The 15,574-nt window shown below is 70.0% G+C and overlaps 2 protein-coding genes across 2 annotated transcripts; both read right to left on the minus strand.

Annotated features, from left to right (window-relative positions):
• Positions 1-2,710: 2,710 nt before the first annotated feature.
• LOC125181700 (beta-1,3-galactosyltransferase 1-like) lies at positions 2,711-7,186 on the minus strand. The gene is made up of 2 exons (XM_066986584.1): positions 6,957-7,186; positions 2,711-4,358 (listed from the first exon to the last, which is right to left on the minus strand). Exons 1-2 carry the CDS (start codon positions 7,017-7,019, stop codon positions 3,138-3,140), a joined length of 1,284 nt encoding a protein of 427 aa, XP_066842685.1. The 5' UTR covers positions 7,020-7,186; the 3' UTR covers positions 2,711-3,137.
• Positions 7,187-8,952: 1,766 nt separating this feature from the next.
• Positions 8,953-14,930, minus strand: QTRT1 (queuine tRNA-ribosyltransferase catalytic subunit 1). Its single transcript, XM_066986585.1, is given in 11 exon segments — positions 8,953-9,175; positions 9,279-9,363; positions 9,475-9,584; positions 9,678-9,753; positions 10,832-10,970; positions 12,076-12,108; positions 12,111-12,190; positions 12,287-12,365; positions 12,444-12,582; positions 13,751-13,819; positions 14,607-14,930. Coding segments are annotated over 11 exon segments (1,251 nt in total). The 5' UTR covers positions 14,895-14,930; the 3' UTR covers positions 8,953-9,022.
• Between the last annotated feature and the right edge of the window lie 644 nt (positions 14,931-15,574).

Raw genomic sequence — 15,574 nt, forward strand, 5'->3', positions numbered from 1 at the left:
CTTCGTCTCCGAGCGCCTGGTTTTACGTTGCCGGCCGCTGCAGCAGCCCCTGGGCTGCGTCGGCCCTGGGTGCAAGAGGTTTTTTTTTCCCCCCCCCTAAACCCAGCCGTGTCTCTGGGCTCGGGTTCCCCCGTTCGCCTTCGCGCGGCGGCTGCTGGTTTGAGCTCTCAGCCACGCGCCGATTTAGGTCCCCCCGGGGGCCGGGGTTCGCCGGTGCCTCTGCCAAATGTCAGGCGGCACCGGGGCGCGAAGAGCCAGCCTTGGGCAAGGCCGAATTACAGCGAATAAATTACAAGGCTGAATTAATGCCTCTAAACCCGTGCCAGAAATGCCGCCTGCTCCTCACCTGCCCGGGGCCGGCCGGAGCTGTCACGGCGCGGTGACGCCCAGTGCCACGTGCTGGACAGCTCACGTTCCACGGTGGGACGGGGAATTTGAGGACGATGGGGGGAGGGACGTTTCTTCCACTGTTCCGGGTTCAAGGTGAGAGATTTGGGGCGTGCGCCGCCGGGCACTTCCCGGTACGCGCGGTCCTCGCCACTCCCGGCGCTTCCCGCGAGCTTGACGGCAATCGGGACTTTTGAGAAAACAAAAAGCACGCCGAAAAAGCAATAAAACAAAAGGCTGCGGTTTCACCGAGGGGAAGGTGCAGCGGCGCTTCCTGGGGGCGAGGCTGCCTACGTGGGCAAAGCGACGGCGCGGGGCCGGGGCTGCCGCTCCCCAAAACGCGTCCACGGCAGAGGGCCGGGGGGGGGGCTCCCCAAAACGCATCCAGCCGGGTGCGGGAGCCGGCACCCGAAGTTTTGGGGTGGAAAAAGGGAATTTGGGGGAGCGTTCCTGGTGCCTCCAGCACCTCCTCCTCCTCTTTTTTTTTCCCCTGGCTCGGTGCCACCCGCTCGGTCCCGGCAGCCAAAACCAACAGCGAGGGCTCCTTCGCCTTGCCCGGGGTCGGGCGGCGGAGCCGGAGGAACCCGAGTCGGGGGCAACCACCGCCACGTCCTCCTGCGCCATCCTCCCCTTCATTAGCGCACCTAATAATTACCCCGGACGGGAGGATAATTAGCCAACGAACTTATCGACCGGCTTGGGGCTGGAGGGGGGCTGGAGGGGGGGTTGGCCAAACCCTCCCCGTGGCGCCGCGGTCCCCTTGGCGGCACCCGGCCTCGTTCTTGCCGCCTGTTTGCAAACCCGCCCTGCGCTATCGCGGGCGGAGATTTTTGCGTTGCTGGCACCCCCCCCACACCCCGTTCCCTCCCGAATGGAGCCGGGGCCCGGCCGCACCCCACGGCCGCCCCACGGCCGCCCCCGGCCGCGCTTGTTTGAGCCCCAGCTATGTCAATACCTTGAGCAAACCGGGGCCGGGGCGGCGACGGCGGCGCCAGGAGCGCGACGGGAGCACCCGCGTAACAGCAGGGTGGGGGCTCAGAGTCCCCGGGGGGGGGGGCCGGGGAGAGCGCTGGAGGCAGGAATGGATGGAGCGGCCCCATCGGGATGCTCCCGCCCCCGCCGAGGTGCCCCCAGCCCCGTTGGGATGCTCCCAGGTCCATCATCAAGGTGCCCCCAGCCCCATTATGGTGCCCTCAGCCCCATTATGGTGCCCCCAGCCCCATCAAGGTGCCCCCAGCCCCATTATGGTGCCCCCAGCCCCATCAAGGTGCCCCCAGCCCCATTATGGTGCCCCCAGCCCCATTATGGTGCCCCCAGCCCCATTATGGTGCCCTCAGCCCTATTGTGATGCCTCCAGCCCCGTTATGGTTCTCCCAGCCCCACTGTGATGCCCTCAGCCCCATTGTGATGCTCCCAGTTCGATTATGGTGCCCCCAGCCCCATTATGATGCCCCCAGCCCCATTATGGTGCCCCCAGCCCCATTATGATGCTCCCAGCCCCACTGTGATGCCCTCACCCCCAGTGTGATGCTCCCAGCCCCATTATGGTGCCCCCAGCCCCATTATGGTGCCCCCAGCCCCATTATGGTGCCCCCAGCCCCATTATGATGCTCCCAGCCCCATTGTGATGCCCTCAGCCCCATTGTGATGCCCCCAGCCCCGTTATGGTTCTCCCAGCCCCACTGTGATGCCCTCAGCCCCATTATGGTGCCCCCAGCCCCATTATGGTGCCCCCAGCCCCATTATGGTGCCCCCAGCCCCATTATGGTGCCCCCAGCCCCATTATGGTGCCCCCAGCCCCATTATGGTGCCCCCAGCCCCATTATGATGCCCCCAGCCCCATTATGGTGCCCCCAGCCCCATTATGGTGCCCCCAGCCCCATTATGGTGCCCCCAGCCTCATTATGATGCTCCCAGCCCCATTATGGTGCCCCCAGCCCCACTGCGATGCCCCCAGCCCCATTATGATGCTCCCAGCCCCATTATGATGCTCCCAGCCCCATTATGGTGCCCTCAGCCCCACTGTGATGCCCCCAGCCCCATTATGGTTCTCCCAGCCCCACTGTGATGCCCTCAGCCCCATTATGATGCTCCCAGTTTGATTATGGTGCCCCCAGCCCCATTATGGTGCCCCCAGCCCCATTATGATGCCCCCAGCCCCATTATGATACTCCCAGCCCCATTATGGTGCCCTCAGCCCCATTGTGACACCCCCAGCCCCATTGTGACACCCCCAGCCCCATTGCAGCGCTCCCAACCCCATCAGCGAGGTGCCCCCAGCCCCGTCACGGTGCCCGGAGCGACGAGGAGGCGTTGGGCAGGCTCGGTTCGGGCGGCTCAGCTCCAGCCCTTTTATTACAAACAGACCAACGACGGACAAAACAAAACCATAATTTAAGGGGGGGGGGGGAAGGGGCACAGCTTTTTGGGCCGCGGGGTCCCTGGCTCAAGGGAGCAGCCCGACCGCCGAGCCCGGCAGACTCGGCTCCGAGGCGAGCACAGTAACGAACGTCTGAAATAACGAAGCGGAGGAACCGGCCCCACAGACCCGGGCTCCTGCTGCATGGCTCAAATTGGGGAGAAAACCTCCCCGTTAGGGATTTTGGGGGGGTGGGGGGGCGAGGGAGGGGGGGTTGGCCCCGAGGTTTTTTGAAACGGCCCCGAGCGGCCGCTCGGGGGCCGGACACTGGCCAAAAAGTCGGGGTCGGGGGTGTGCAAAACCGGGGCGGCGCGGCGCGGGGCGGCCGTCCCTAGCGGGGACACGTCACGTTGGCCCCCTGGAAGTGGGGCCAGAGCGTGAGCACCTCCTCGGGCTGGTAGTGGTGGACCATGACCAGCTTGGAGAACCTGCACTTGTCGTAGGGCAGGCGGTGCATGTTGAAGGCGCCCCAGGGGCTGCTGGTGACGCTGAGGCCCAGCGCGTGCAGGCAGATGCCCACGAAGGAGTCCTCCATGTTCAAGAGCGGCAGGGTCTGCGCCACCGCGTACACCTTGACCGCCAGGTCCCCGGAGAGGACGTAGGCCGGCCCGCCGCAGTAGGGCGGGTAGGTGTCGTTGGGGTAGACCTGGCGGGGCACGTACCACTTGTAGGCCTTGCTGCGCAGCGGCCCCGTGTCGCGGTAGATGTAGCCCGTCATGAAGTCGCGCTTGGGGGGCAGCTGGGGCTGCAGGAGCCGCCGCACCAGGTAGGGCAGGTTGAGGAAGACGTCGCGGTCGGCCTTCACCACGTAGGCGGCGTCGGGGCAGTGCCTGCTGACCCACTCCATGCCCATCAGCGTCTTCAGCGTCAGGTTGTGGTAGGTGTCCAGGAAGTCCTGCTGGAGGATGTCGCGGTGCAGCGCGCTCTCCTCCTCCAGCACCCGCCGCAGCGGCCCCCCGAACACCGGGTGCACGCCGGTGAGGAAGAGCCGCAGGACGGAGACGCCGGGCACCGAGCTCTCGTTCCCCCACGTCTGCCGGATGGCGCTCCTGCCCGCCGTGTCTGCCGGCTCCGTCGCCACCAGCAGCACCAGGAAGGGCGCCCGCTCCCGGCACTTGTGGGGCTCGTTGAGGAGGAAGCGGTACGGGTAGGGGTAGGGGGGCTGCAGCGGGTGCCGGGTGGGGGGCGGCTTGGCCGTGCCGTTGACCGATGACGACGACGACGACGCTTGCCATTGGAACGCCGCGGCGCGGATGGCGCCGGGCACGTCGGGTCCGCCGGGTCCACGGGGTCCACCAGACACACCGGGTCCACCAAGTACACCGGGTCCACCAGGTACAGCGGGTCCATCGGGTACACCGGGTCCATCGGGTCCATCGGTGAAGGGCTCCCCGGCGAAGCGCTGCTGCACCCGCACCCCCAGCAGCGCCAGCGAGAGCAGGGCGGGCAGCAGGAGCGCGCGCGGCAGCAGCGGGAACCTCATCGTGGCTGCCGGGGGCCGGGGAGGGGCGGGCGGGGGTCCCGGTGGCGGCGGCGGCGGTGGGGAAGGGTCCTGGGGAGGAAGGGGGGGAGAGAAACAACGGCTTGGACGCGATGCCTCGGCCGCCACCGGGTTTGCTCTTCGTGCACCCAAGGGCTCGCCCCTCGCCCACCCGAAAGCTCGCCCCTCGCCCACCCAAAAACTCGCCCCTCGCCCACCCGAAAACTCGCCCCCAGCCCTTCCTGCAGAGCCGGGGGCCCCTCGCTCTGCCCCCCTCCCCGTCCCCTCGCCCCGGCCTCCCTGGGGCTTTGTTGGCCGCTGGGCCGAGCGCTGATAAGCGGCGCCGGCGCCGATAAGGCAGCGCGGCCGCTCGCTCCCGTGGGAGGGGGCCAACGCAAGCACGGCGCGGCGGGGGCTGCCGTGGCCCCTGCCCCGTCCCTGTCCCCAGCCCCGTGTCCCCACCCCGTATCCCCAGCTCCGTCCCCATCCCCGTATCCCTATCCCCACGTCCCCATCCCCCTAGCTCCTGCCCCATATCGCCCTCCCCGTCCCCAACCCTAACCCCATATCCCCCCCGGCCCCATATCCCCAGCCCTGTCCCCATCCCCGTCCCCGTTCTTGACCCCACGTCCCCAGCCCCGTCCCCCTGTCCCCAGCCCCACATCTCCTGCCCCACATCGCCCTCCCTGTCCCCATCCCCAACCCCAACCCCAACCCCATGTCCCCCCGGCTGTCCCCATATCCCCAGCCATGTCCCCAGCCCTGACCCCAGCCCCCCCATCTCCTGCCCCCCATCTCCTGCCCCCCACCTCCTGCCCCCCACCTCCTGCCCCCCGTCTCCTGCCCCCCGTCTCCTGCCCCCCACCTCCTGCCCCCCACCTCCTGCCCCCCACCTCCTGCCCCCCACCTCCTGTCCCCGTCTCCTGCCCCCCGTCTCCTGCCCCCCACCTCCTGCCCCCCGTCTCCTGCCCCCCACCTCCTGCCCCCCGTCTCCTGCCCCCCATCTCCTGCCCCCCGTCTCCTGCCCCCCACCTCCTGCCCCCCACCTCCTGCCCCCCATCTCCTGCCCCCCACCTCCTGCCCCCCGTCTCCTGCCCCCCATCTCCTGCCCCCCACCTCCTGCCCCCCACCTCCTGCCCCCCGTCTCCTGCCCCCCACCTCCTGCCCCCCACCTCCTGCCCCCCACCTCCTGCCCCCCGTCTCCTGCCCCCCGTCTCCTGCCCCCCGTCTCCTGCCCCCCACCTCCTGCCCCCCATCTCCTGCCCCCCACCTCCTGCCCCCCATCTCCTGCCCCCCACCTCCTGCCCCCCGTCTCCTGCCCCCCACCTCCTGCCCCCCACCTCCTGCCCCCCACCTCCTGCCCCCCATCTCCTGCCCCCCACCTCCTGCCCCCCGTCTCCTGCCCCCCGTCTCCTGCCCCCCGTCTCCTGCCCCCCGTCTCCTGCCCCCCGTCTCCTGCCCCCCACCTCCTGCCCCCCACCTCCTGCCCCCCACCTCCTGCCCCCCACCTCCTGCCCCCCGTCTCCTGCCCCCCACCTCCTGCCCCCCACCTCCTGCCCCCCGTCTCCTGCCCCCCACCTCCTGCCCCCCGTCTCCTGCCCCCCACCTCCTGCCCCCCACCTCCTGCCCCAGCCCCGTTCCCGTCCCTGCCCCACCTTTCCCCACCGGGGTCGGGGTCCGCCGGGGCCGTCACCACCGGGCGAAGGGCGGGGGCCGGGGGGGGGTCACGGGGAGGCCGGGGGGGGCCCAGGGGGGCAGGAATGGGGCTGGGGGGCAGGGGGGGTCACGAGGGGCTCGGCCCTGCCCTGGGGCTCCGAGGAGCAGCTCCCAGCCCTGCCCAGTTGGTCCCAGTTCACCCCCAGGGCTTCAGCGCTCGGCCCAGTACCCCGTCCTCCCAGTTCTCCCAGTTCTCCCAGTTCCCCCCCCCCCCGCCCCGGGGTGCAGCTCCCAGCCCTGCCCGTTTCACCCCACTTCTGCCCAGTTTCCCCCAAGGGCTCCTCGTGCTGCGGCTTCCGGCCCTGCCCAGGTCACCCCAGTTCACCCCAGTTCACCCCGTTCACATTCAGGTGCGGCGCTCAGCCCAGTTTGTCCCAGTTCCCCTGGGTACGGCACTCATTCCTTCCCAGTTCATCCCAGTTCCATCTGGATGCTGCTGCCTGCCCTGCCTGACTTTCCCCAGTTCTCCCAGTTCCCTCAGGGGTGCAGCTCCTGAGCCTTACCAGCCTGTCCCAGTCCTCCCAGTATACCCCAGGTGCAGTTCCCAGTCCACCCCAGTCCTCCCAGTTCACCCCAGTCCTCCTAGTTCATCCCCAGTCCTCCCAGTTCACCCCAGCTACAACTCCCAGTCCTGCCCATTCCATCCCAGTCCATCACAGGTGCAGCTCCCAGCCCTGACCAGTCTGTCCCAGTGCTCCCAGTTCATCCCAGCTACAGCTCCCAGTCCTCCCAGTGCTCCCAGTTCATCCCAATTGCAGCTCCCAGCGCTCCCAGTTCACCCCAGGTGCAGCTCCCAGTGCTCCTAATTCATCCAGGTGAAGCTCCCAGCGCTCCAGTTCATCCCAGTGCAGCTCCCAGTGCTCCCAGTGCTCCCAGTTCATCCCAATTGCAGCTCCCAGCACTCCCAGTTCACCCCAGGCGCAGCTCCCAGTCCTCCCAGTGCTCCCAGTTCACCCCAGGCGCAGCTCCCAGCGCTCCTAATTCATCCAGGTGAAGCTCGCAGCGCTCCCAGTTCATCCCAGTGCAGCTCCCAGTCCTCCCAGTGCTCCCAGTTCATCCCAGTGCAGCTCCCAGTGCTCCCAGTGCTCACCTGCGGTCCTGCTGCCGGTGTGGCCGCGGTGGCCGGCGGCACCGATTTGTCCCGGGGGTGACGCAGCCGTGGCCACCCCCCCCCACCCCACCCCGTGCACAAACTTCCTCGGGCGCCCTGGGGTGACGCACGGCAGGGCGGGAGGGGGGGGCCGGGGGGGGCCGGGGGGGGGCAGGGGCTGCAGGGGGGCTGGGATCCAGCTTGGGATCCACTGGGGATTGGGGCTGGGGGGGCTGGGGGGGGCTGAGGGGGAGGATTTGGGGTTTGGGGGGGGGCTGAGGGGGGGGATTTGGGGTGGGCTGGGGGGGGGATTTGGGGTTTTGGGGGGGGGATCTGGGGTCTCAGGTGGGGGCTGGGGGGGGATTTGGGGTTGGGGGGGGCTGAGGAGGGGGATTTGGGGTTTGGGGGGGGATCTGGGGCATTGGGGTGGGAGCTGGGGTCTGGGGGGGGGAAATCTGGGGTCGGGGGGGGGATCTGGGGCATTGGGGTGGGAGCTGGGGGGGGGATTTGGCGTCTTGGGGGGGGCTGGGGGGGGGGATCTGGGGTTTGGGGGGGATCTGGGGTCTCAGGTAGGGTCTGGGGGGCAGATTTGGGGTCGGGGGGGGGATCTGGGCTGGGATCCAGGGGCTGCGGGGGTGGATCTGAGGTTTGGGACGGGCTCTGGGGGGGCTCCGGGGCTGGGGTCCTGGGGGTGGACGTGGGGGGGGCACCGGCTGCTGGGGGGCGTCGGGGACCCCGTCCCGGTGGGACCCTACGGGGGGGGGGGGGGGGGGGGTGTCTCACCCCCTCCAATCACCCCAAACGGCCCCACCTGCACCCCCCCCCCCCCCCGCCCTATTTAAGCCCTGTCCCCTCCTAACGCCCCCCCCCCTCAGTTATTCTGGGGCAGAGCCCCCCCCCCCCCAGTAAGTGCCCGGCTATGGGGCTGCCCCGCTGCAGCCCCCCCCTCCCCCCACCCCGTTCTGCGGGGGGGGGGATCACAGGGTCACAACCCCCCCCCCCCCCCACCACCACCCAGTTGTGCCCCCCCCCGACTCATTGTGATCCTCCGACCCATTTGTGCCCCCCCCCGACCCATTTGTATCCCCCCCCGGCTCATTTGTGCTTCCCCCCCCGACCCATTTGTGCCCCCCCAGACCATTTATGCCCCCCCTGACCCATTTGTGTCCCCCCCCGACTCATTTATGCCACCCCCAAACCCATTTGTGCCCCCCCCAACCATTTATGTCCCCCCCCACCCATTTGTGTCCCCCCCAGCTCATTTATGCTTCCCCCCAGACCCATTTGTGCCCCCCCCAGGACATTTATGTCCCCCCCCCGACCCATTTGTATCCCCCCCAGGCTCATTTATGCTTCCACCCCAGACCCACTTGTGTCCCCCCCAGGCCATTTATGCCCCCCCCCGACCCATTTGTGTCCCCCCCGACTCATTTATGCCACCCCCAAACCCATTTATGCCCCCCCCGACCAATTTGTGCCCCCCCCCGACCCATTTATGCCCCCCCCCCAGACCCATTTGTATCCCCCCCCAGGCTCATTTGTGCCCCCCCAGACCCATTTGTGCCCCCCCCCGACTCATTTGTGTCCCCCCCCAGGCTCATTTATGCTCCCCCCCAGACCCACTTATACCCCCCCCCGACCCATTTGTGCCCCCCCAGGCTCATTTATGCTCCCCCCGGACCCATTTGTGCCCCCCCCAGACCCACTTATACCCCCCCGGACCCATTTGTGGCCCCCCCGACCCATTTGTATCCCCCCCAGGCTCATTTATGCCCCCCCCAGACCCATTTATGCCCCCCCCGACCCATTTGTGCCCCCCCCAAACCCATTAAAAATACAAACCGAACCACACTCGTAATATAAAAAAAACCACAAAAATGCCATAAAACCCCCAAATCCGGAATAAAACGGGGGGGGGGGCGCAGCCCCCTCAGTCCAGGGCGATGCCGACGGCCGCCAGCGCGTGCAGGGCCCAGGGGGGGCAGCGCTCGGGGCCCCCGTAGCGGGCGCGCACGAAATCCCGCACGAAGTCGGGGAAGCGCCGCGCCACGATGCTCTCCCGCACGGCCCGCATCAGGTCGAGCTGCGGGGGAAAAGGTTGAGGTTTTTTTTTTTTTGGGGGGGGGGTAACGCAGCCCCCCCCCCCCCCTTTTTTGTTTTTTTTTGCCCCTTTTTTGCCCCAAAACCTGGTAGGCGATGTTGTGCACGGTGAGGTGGTGCAGGGCGGCCGGGTCGCTGCGGAGCAGCGCGTGGAGGTACGCGCGGCTGTGCCTGCGTGGGGAACGATGCGGGGGGGGGGGGTCATTTTGTGGCCCCCCCCCCCCCCCCCAAAAAAAAAATCCCCGGGACCCCCAAATCCCCCCCCCCCCAAAAAAAACGCACCGGCGGCACGTCGGGCAGCCGCACCGCTCGTCGATGGGGCGGAAATCCTTGGCGAACTGCTTGCTCTTCAGCTGCAGCGAGCCCCAGGGCACCAGGGCCGAGCCGAAACGCTGCGGGGGGCACGGTATTTGGGGGGGGCCCCCCGACCCTAAAAGCCCCCCCGACCGCCCCCCCCCCCCCCGCCCCCCCCCTTTGCCCCTTACCGCCGTCCGCGTGGGGAAGACGCAGTCGAACATGTCGCAGCCCAGGGCGACGCAGACCACCAGGTCGGTGGCGTAGCTGCAGGGGGACGGGGCTGAGCGCGCGCCCCACGGATCCTGCCCCACGGATCCTGCCCCACGGATCCTGCCCCATAGATCCTGCCCCATGGATCCTGCCCCATGGATCCTGCCCCATGGATCCTGTCCCACAGATCCCGCCCCACGGATCCCACCCCACATCCTGATCCATGGATCCTGTCCCACATCCTGCCCCATAGATCCTGCCCCACGGATCCTGCCCCATAGATCCTGCCCCACATCCTGATCCATGGATCCTGTCCCACGGATCCCACCCCACGGATCCCGCCCCACGGATCCCGCCCCACGGATCCCGCCCCACGGATCCCGCCCCACATCCTGATCCATGGATCCTGTCCCACATCCTGCCCCACAGATCCTGCCCCACGGATCCCGCCCCACATCCTGATCCGTGGATCCTGTCCCACATCCTGCCCCATAGATCCTGCCCCACGGATCCTGCCCCACATATCCCACCCCACATCCTGATCCATGGATCCTGACCCACATCCTGCCCCATAGATCCTGCCCCACAGATCCCGCCCCACGGATCCTGCCCCATATCCTGCCCCATATCCTGCCCCACAGATCCCACCCCAAATCCTGATCCATGGATCCTGTCCCACAGATCCTGCCCCACATCCTGATCCGTGGATCCTGCCCCACATCCTGCCCCACAGATCCTGCCCCACGGATCCTGCCCCACAGATCCCGCCCCACATCCTGATCCATGGATCCTGCCCCACATCCTGCCCCACATCCTGCCCCACGGATCCTGCCCCACAGATCCCGCCCCACATCCTGATCCATGGATCCTGCCCCATGGATCCTGCCCCCACATCCTGCCCCACGGATCCCTGCCCCACAGATCCCACCCCAAATCCTGATCCATGGATCCTGCCCCACAGATCCCGCCCCACATCCTGATCCGTGGATCCTGCCCCACATCCTGCCCCACATCCTGCCCCACGGATCCCTGCCCCACAGATCCCGCCCCACATCCTGATCCGTGGATCCTGCCCCACATCCTGCCCCACATCCTGCCCCACGGATCCCGCCCCCCACCGCCCCCCACCTACCCCACGCCCATCAGGTAGCGGGGTTTGTCGCGGGGCAGGAGGTCGGTGCTGAGCTTCACCATGCGCCAGAACTGCTCCTTCTCCTCGCCGCCGCTCAGGCCGCCGATGGCGAAGCCGGGGACGTCGCGGCGCGTCATCTCTGGGGGGAGCGGGGGGCACAATGTGGGGCGGGGGGGGCAAAATATGGGGAGAGGGAGGAGGGAAAATGGGGGGGGCAGAATGTGGGGGCGGGGGGCAGAATGTGGGGACGGGGGGAGGAGGGGAAATGGGGGGCAGAATGTGGGGCGTGGGGCGGGGGGCAGGAGGAATGGGGGCAGAATGTGGGGCAGGGGGGGCAAAATATGGGGAGAGGGAGGGGGGATGTGGGGCATGGGGGGGAATGTAGGGCCCCGGGGGGTGATGTGGGGCCTGGGGGGGGGGATGCAGGGGCCCCTTGGGGGCGATGTGGGGCCCCGGGGGTGATGTGGGGCATGGGGGGGGATGTGGGGCCCGGGGGGGGGATGAAGGGCCCTGGGGGGGGGATGTGGGGCTCTGGGGGGGGATGTAGGGCCCCGGGGGGGGGATGTAGGGCCCCGGGGGGGATGTAGGGCCCCGGGGGGGGATGTAGGGCCCGGGGGGATGTGGGGCCTGGGGGGGAATGTGGACCCCGGGGGGGGGGGATGTAGGGCCCGGGGGGGATGTAGGGCCCGGGGGGGATGTAGGGCCCCGGGGGGGGGATGCAGGGCCCGGGGGGGGGGGATGCAGGGCCCGGGGGGGGATGTAGGGCCCCGGGGGGGGGGGATGCAGGGCCCGGGGGGGGGATGTGGGGCCCTGGGGGGATGTGGGGCATGGGGGGGGGATGTGGACCCCGGGGGGGGGGATGTAGGGCCCGGGGGGGGGGATGTAGGGCCCTGGGGGGGGATGTGGGGCCCGGGGGGGATGTAGGGCCCCGGGGGGGGGGGATGTAGGGCCCAGGGGGGGGGATGTAGGGGCCGGGGGGGGGCATGTAGGGCCCGGGGGGGGGATGTAAGGCCCTGGGGGGGGGGGATGCAGGGGCCTGGGGGGGGGGGATGCAGGGGCCTGGGGGGGGGGGGGGATGTGGGCCCCAGGGGGGGATGTAAGGCCCTGGGGGGGGGATGTGGGGCCCAGGGGGGGATGTGGGGCCTGGTGGGTGGATGAAGGGCCCCGGGGGGGGATGTGGGGCCTGGGGGGGGATGTAGGGCCCGGGGGGGGGATGTGGGGCCCCGGGGGGGCTCGGTCCCCACCTTCCAGGCACCGCCTGCGCAGGGCCGGGTCCAGCCCCCCTGGATGATGGCGAAGAGGCTCTGCTGCGCCGGGCGCCGGTTGGCGGCGATGCAGCGATCCAGCCAGCGGACGGACCTGGGCGGGGGGGCAAAATTGGGGAGGGGGGGGCAGCATCAGGACCTGGGGGAGGTCGTGGAGGGGGGGGGGGGAATTTGGGGTTGGGGGGGCCACCTGTGCATGGCCTCCTCGACGCGCGGCCCCGTGGTGGTGCTGCTGACCACGTCGTCCAGCTGCATGATGATATCGGCGCCTAGGGGGGGAAGAGGGGGGGTCAGGACCCCCCCCCCCCCAAAAAAAATCCCCCCCCCCCCAAGGCCCGAGGGCTCACCCAGCGCGTTCTGGATGTGGACGGAGCGCTCGGGGCTCAGCAGGAGCTCGGCGCCGCCGTAGGGCGAGCGGAAGCGGACGCCGGCCTCGGTCACCTCCGAGAGCGCCGCCAGCGAGACCATCTGGAAGCCGCCGCTGTCCTGGGGGGGGGCAAAAAAAACGGGGGGGGGCACCCCAAAAAAATAATGCGCGGGGGCGGGGGAGGGGCTGGGGGTGCTGAGGGGATGGGGAGGGGTGGGGGGGGGGCTTGTGGGAGGGGGGTTAATGGGGAGGGGGGGTGAGTTGGGGGGTTGGGGGTCCTGGGGGGGGGTCCCGAAGTTCTGGGGGGGGGGTCCCAAGTTCGGGGGGGGGTCCCAAAGCCCTGGGGGGGGGTCCCAAAGTTCTGGGGGGGGTCCCCAAATTCTGGGGGGGGTCCCGAAGTTCTGGGGGGGGGGTCCCCAAATTCTGGGGGGGGTCCCAAAGTCCTGGGGGGGGGTCCCAAAGTTCTGGGGGGGGGGTCCCCAAATTCTGGGGGGGGTCCCGAAGTTCTGGGGGGGGGTCCCGAAGTTCTGGGGGGGGGTCCCAAGTTCGGGGGGGGGGGTCCCAAGTCCTGGGGGGGGTCCCAAAGTTCTGGGGGGGGGTTAATGGGGAGGGTGGGGTGAGTTGGGGGGGTTGGGGGTCCTGGGGGGGGTCCCCAACTTCTGGGGGGGGTCCCAAAGTCCTGGGGGGGGGTCCCCAAGTCCTGGGGGGGGGGTCCCCAAGTCCTGGGGGGGGGGTCCCAAATTTTGGGGGAGGTCCCCAAGTTCTGGGGGGGGTAAGGGGGGAGCTGGGGGGCTTGTGGGAGAGGGGGTTAATGGGGAGGGGGGACTGAATTGGGGGGGTTGGGGTTCCTGGGGGGGTCCCCAAGTTCTGGGGGGGGGGGCCAAAACCCGGGGGGGGTCCCCAAGTTCTGGGGGGGGTTAATGGGGATGGGGGGTGAGTTTGGGGGGGGCTGGGGGTCCTGGGGAGGGTCCCCAAGTCCTGGGGGGGGTCCCCAAATTCGGGGGTGGGGGGGGGGATCCTTAAGTCCTGGGGGGGGGGGTAAGGGGGGAGCTGGGGGGCTTGTGGGAGGGGGTTAATGGGGAGGGGGGGCAAATTGGGGGGGGGCTGGGGGTCCTGGGGGGGGGGGTCCCCATGTCCTGGGGGGGGGGAGGGGTCCACAGGGGTCCTGAGCTCCAAGGGGGGGGGGGGTCCTGAGCAGGGGGTCTGGATCCCGTGGGGGGGTTTGGGGGGGGTTGGGGGACTCGGGGGGGTTTGGGGGGGCTCCGGGGGGTCCCGCCCCCCCCTCACCGTCAGCAGGTTGCGGGCCCAGCCCATGAAGCCGTGCAGGCCGCCGGCCCGCTGCACCAGCTCGGGGCCCTGCGGGGAGGAAGGGGTTAAACGGGGGGAGGGGGGGCTCGGGGGCGGGGTCATATCGGAGGGGGGCGTGGTCACGGGTAGGGGCGTGGCCATGGGCAGGGGGCGTGGCCACGGGTAGGGGGCGTGGTCAGGGGCATGTGGCGTGGCCACTGATAGGGGGCGTGGTCACGGATAGGGGGCGTGGTCACGGATAGGGGGCGTGGCCCCGCCAATGAGCCTCGGTGCGGGCTCGGTTGGGGGCGGGGCCTCTCGGGTGGGGGCGGGGCCTCGTCCGGGGGCGGAGGCGGGGTCCTAAAAAGCGGCGCTCGTCCCCCCCCCCCCCCCCCCCCCCCCCCCCCCCGGTCCCTTCACAGTGCCCCTCAGCCCCGTCCCGGTGCCCGGGACCCCTCCCGGAGCTCCCCGGTCCCTCCTCGGTTCCCTCGGGCCCCTTCCCCGGTTCCTCCGGATCCCCCCCGGTGCTCCCCGGTCCCGTTCCCGTGCTCCCGGCCTCCTCCCGGGACCTCCCCCCCCCCCCCCCGGGCCCCCTCCGGTTCATCCCCGTTCCTGCCGGTCCCTCCCCCGTTCCCCTCCCGGTATCCTCGCTCCCCCCCGGTTCCTCCAGCCCCCCCGGAGCTCCCCGGTCCCGTTCCCGTGCTCCCGGGAGCCCCCCCGGGCCCCCTCCGGTTCCTCCCCTCCCCTCCCGATGCTCCCCGGTCCCGTTCCCGTGCTCCCGGCCTCCCCCCGGGACCCCCCCGGTTCCCCCCGGGCCTCCTCCCCGGTTCCCCCCCCGCGTCCCGGCGGCGCTCACGGGCCGCGTCCCGAGGTGGTAGGTGTTGCCCAGGCAGATGCGGCAGCCGAGCGCCGCCAGCTGCGCCGCCGTGATGCCCTTGGCCGTGCCGCGGGTGCCCACGGGCATGAACACCGGGCAGGGCACGGCGCCGTGCGGCAGCAGCAGCTCGCCCGCCCGAGCCCGGCTCCGGCCGCACTCGGCCACCACCCGCAGCAGCGGGGCCGGGGTCGGGGCTGGGATCGGGGCCGGGACCGGGGCCGGGGCCTGGGCCTGGGCCTGGTCCGGGCCCTCCGTGGGCGCCGCCATTTTGTGGGGCCGCCCGCCCGCCGCGCCGGAAGTCGCCGTTACCAGGGGCAACGCGGGCGGGCGCCATGTTGGGGCTGAGGGGACCCCCCCCCCCCACGGCCCATGGTGGCCCCAGGGTGGCTCCTGGTGGCCCAGGGTGGCCCCAGGGTCGCCCCCCAGCCGTTTTTGGTCCCCGTGTCTCGGTTTTTGGCCCCCCCGTGCCTCAGTTTCCCCTCACGGTGCCCTCCTCAGCACCCCCGGCACCTCTCAGCACCCCCCTGCACCCTTGAACCCCCTCAGCGCCCCCCAGCACCCCCCGCACCCTGAATCCCCCCCTGCACCCCTCAGCACCCCACACACCCCTGAACCCCCCCCCCGCACCCCTCAGCACCCCACACACCCCTGAACCCCCCCCCCTGCACCCCTCAGCACCCCCTCCCGGAGCTCAGCACCCATCCAGCCCCCGGCACCCCACGGTGTCCGGTGCTCGGCCCCGAGCGCCATCCCCCAGCGGCACCGGGGGCTGCCAGAAATCCCTAATTTTGACCCGAAAAAAAACCAAAAACGTGCCCCAAAATGGGGACCGCCGAGACGGGCCTAAATCCTGGGGGTGCGGCAGGAGCAGATTTAATTAAAATCGGGTTAAAACAGAATTAATTGTGAGGCCGGAGAAGCCCCCAGCAGGACTGCGGCAGTGCTGT

This window comes from Anser cygnoides, chromosome 34 (genome assembly GCF_040182565.1).
Source record: "Anser cygnoides isolate HZ-2024a breed goose chromosome 34, Taihu_goose_T2T_genome, whole genome shotgun sequence".
Classification (NCBI taxonomy): Eukaryota; Metazoa; Chordata; class Aves; order Anseriformes; family Anatidae; genus Anser; species Anser cygnoides.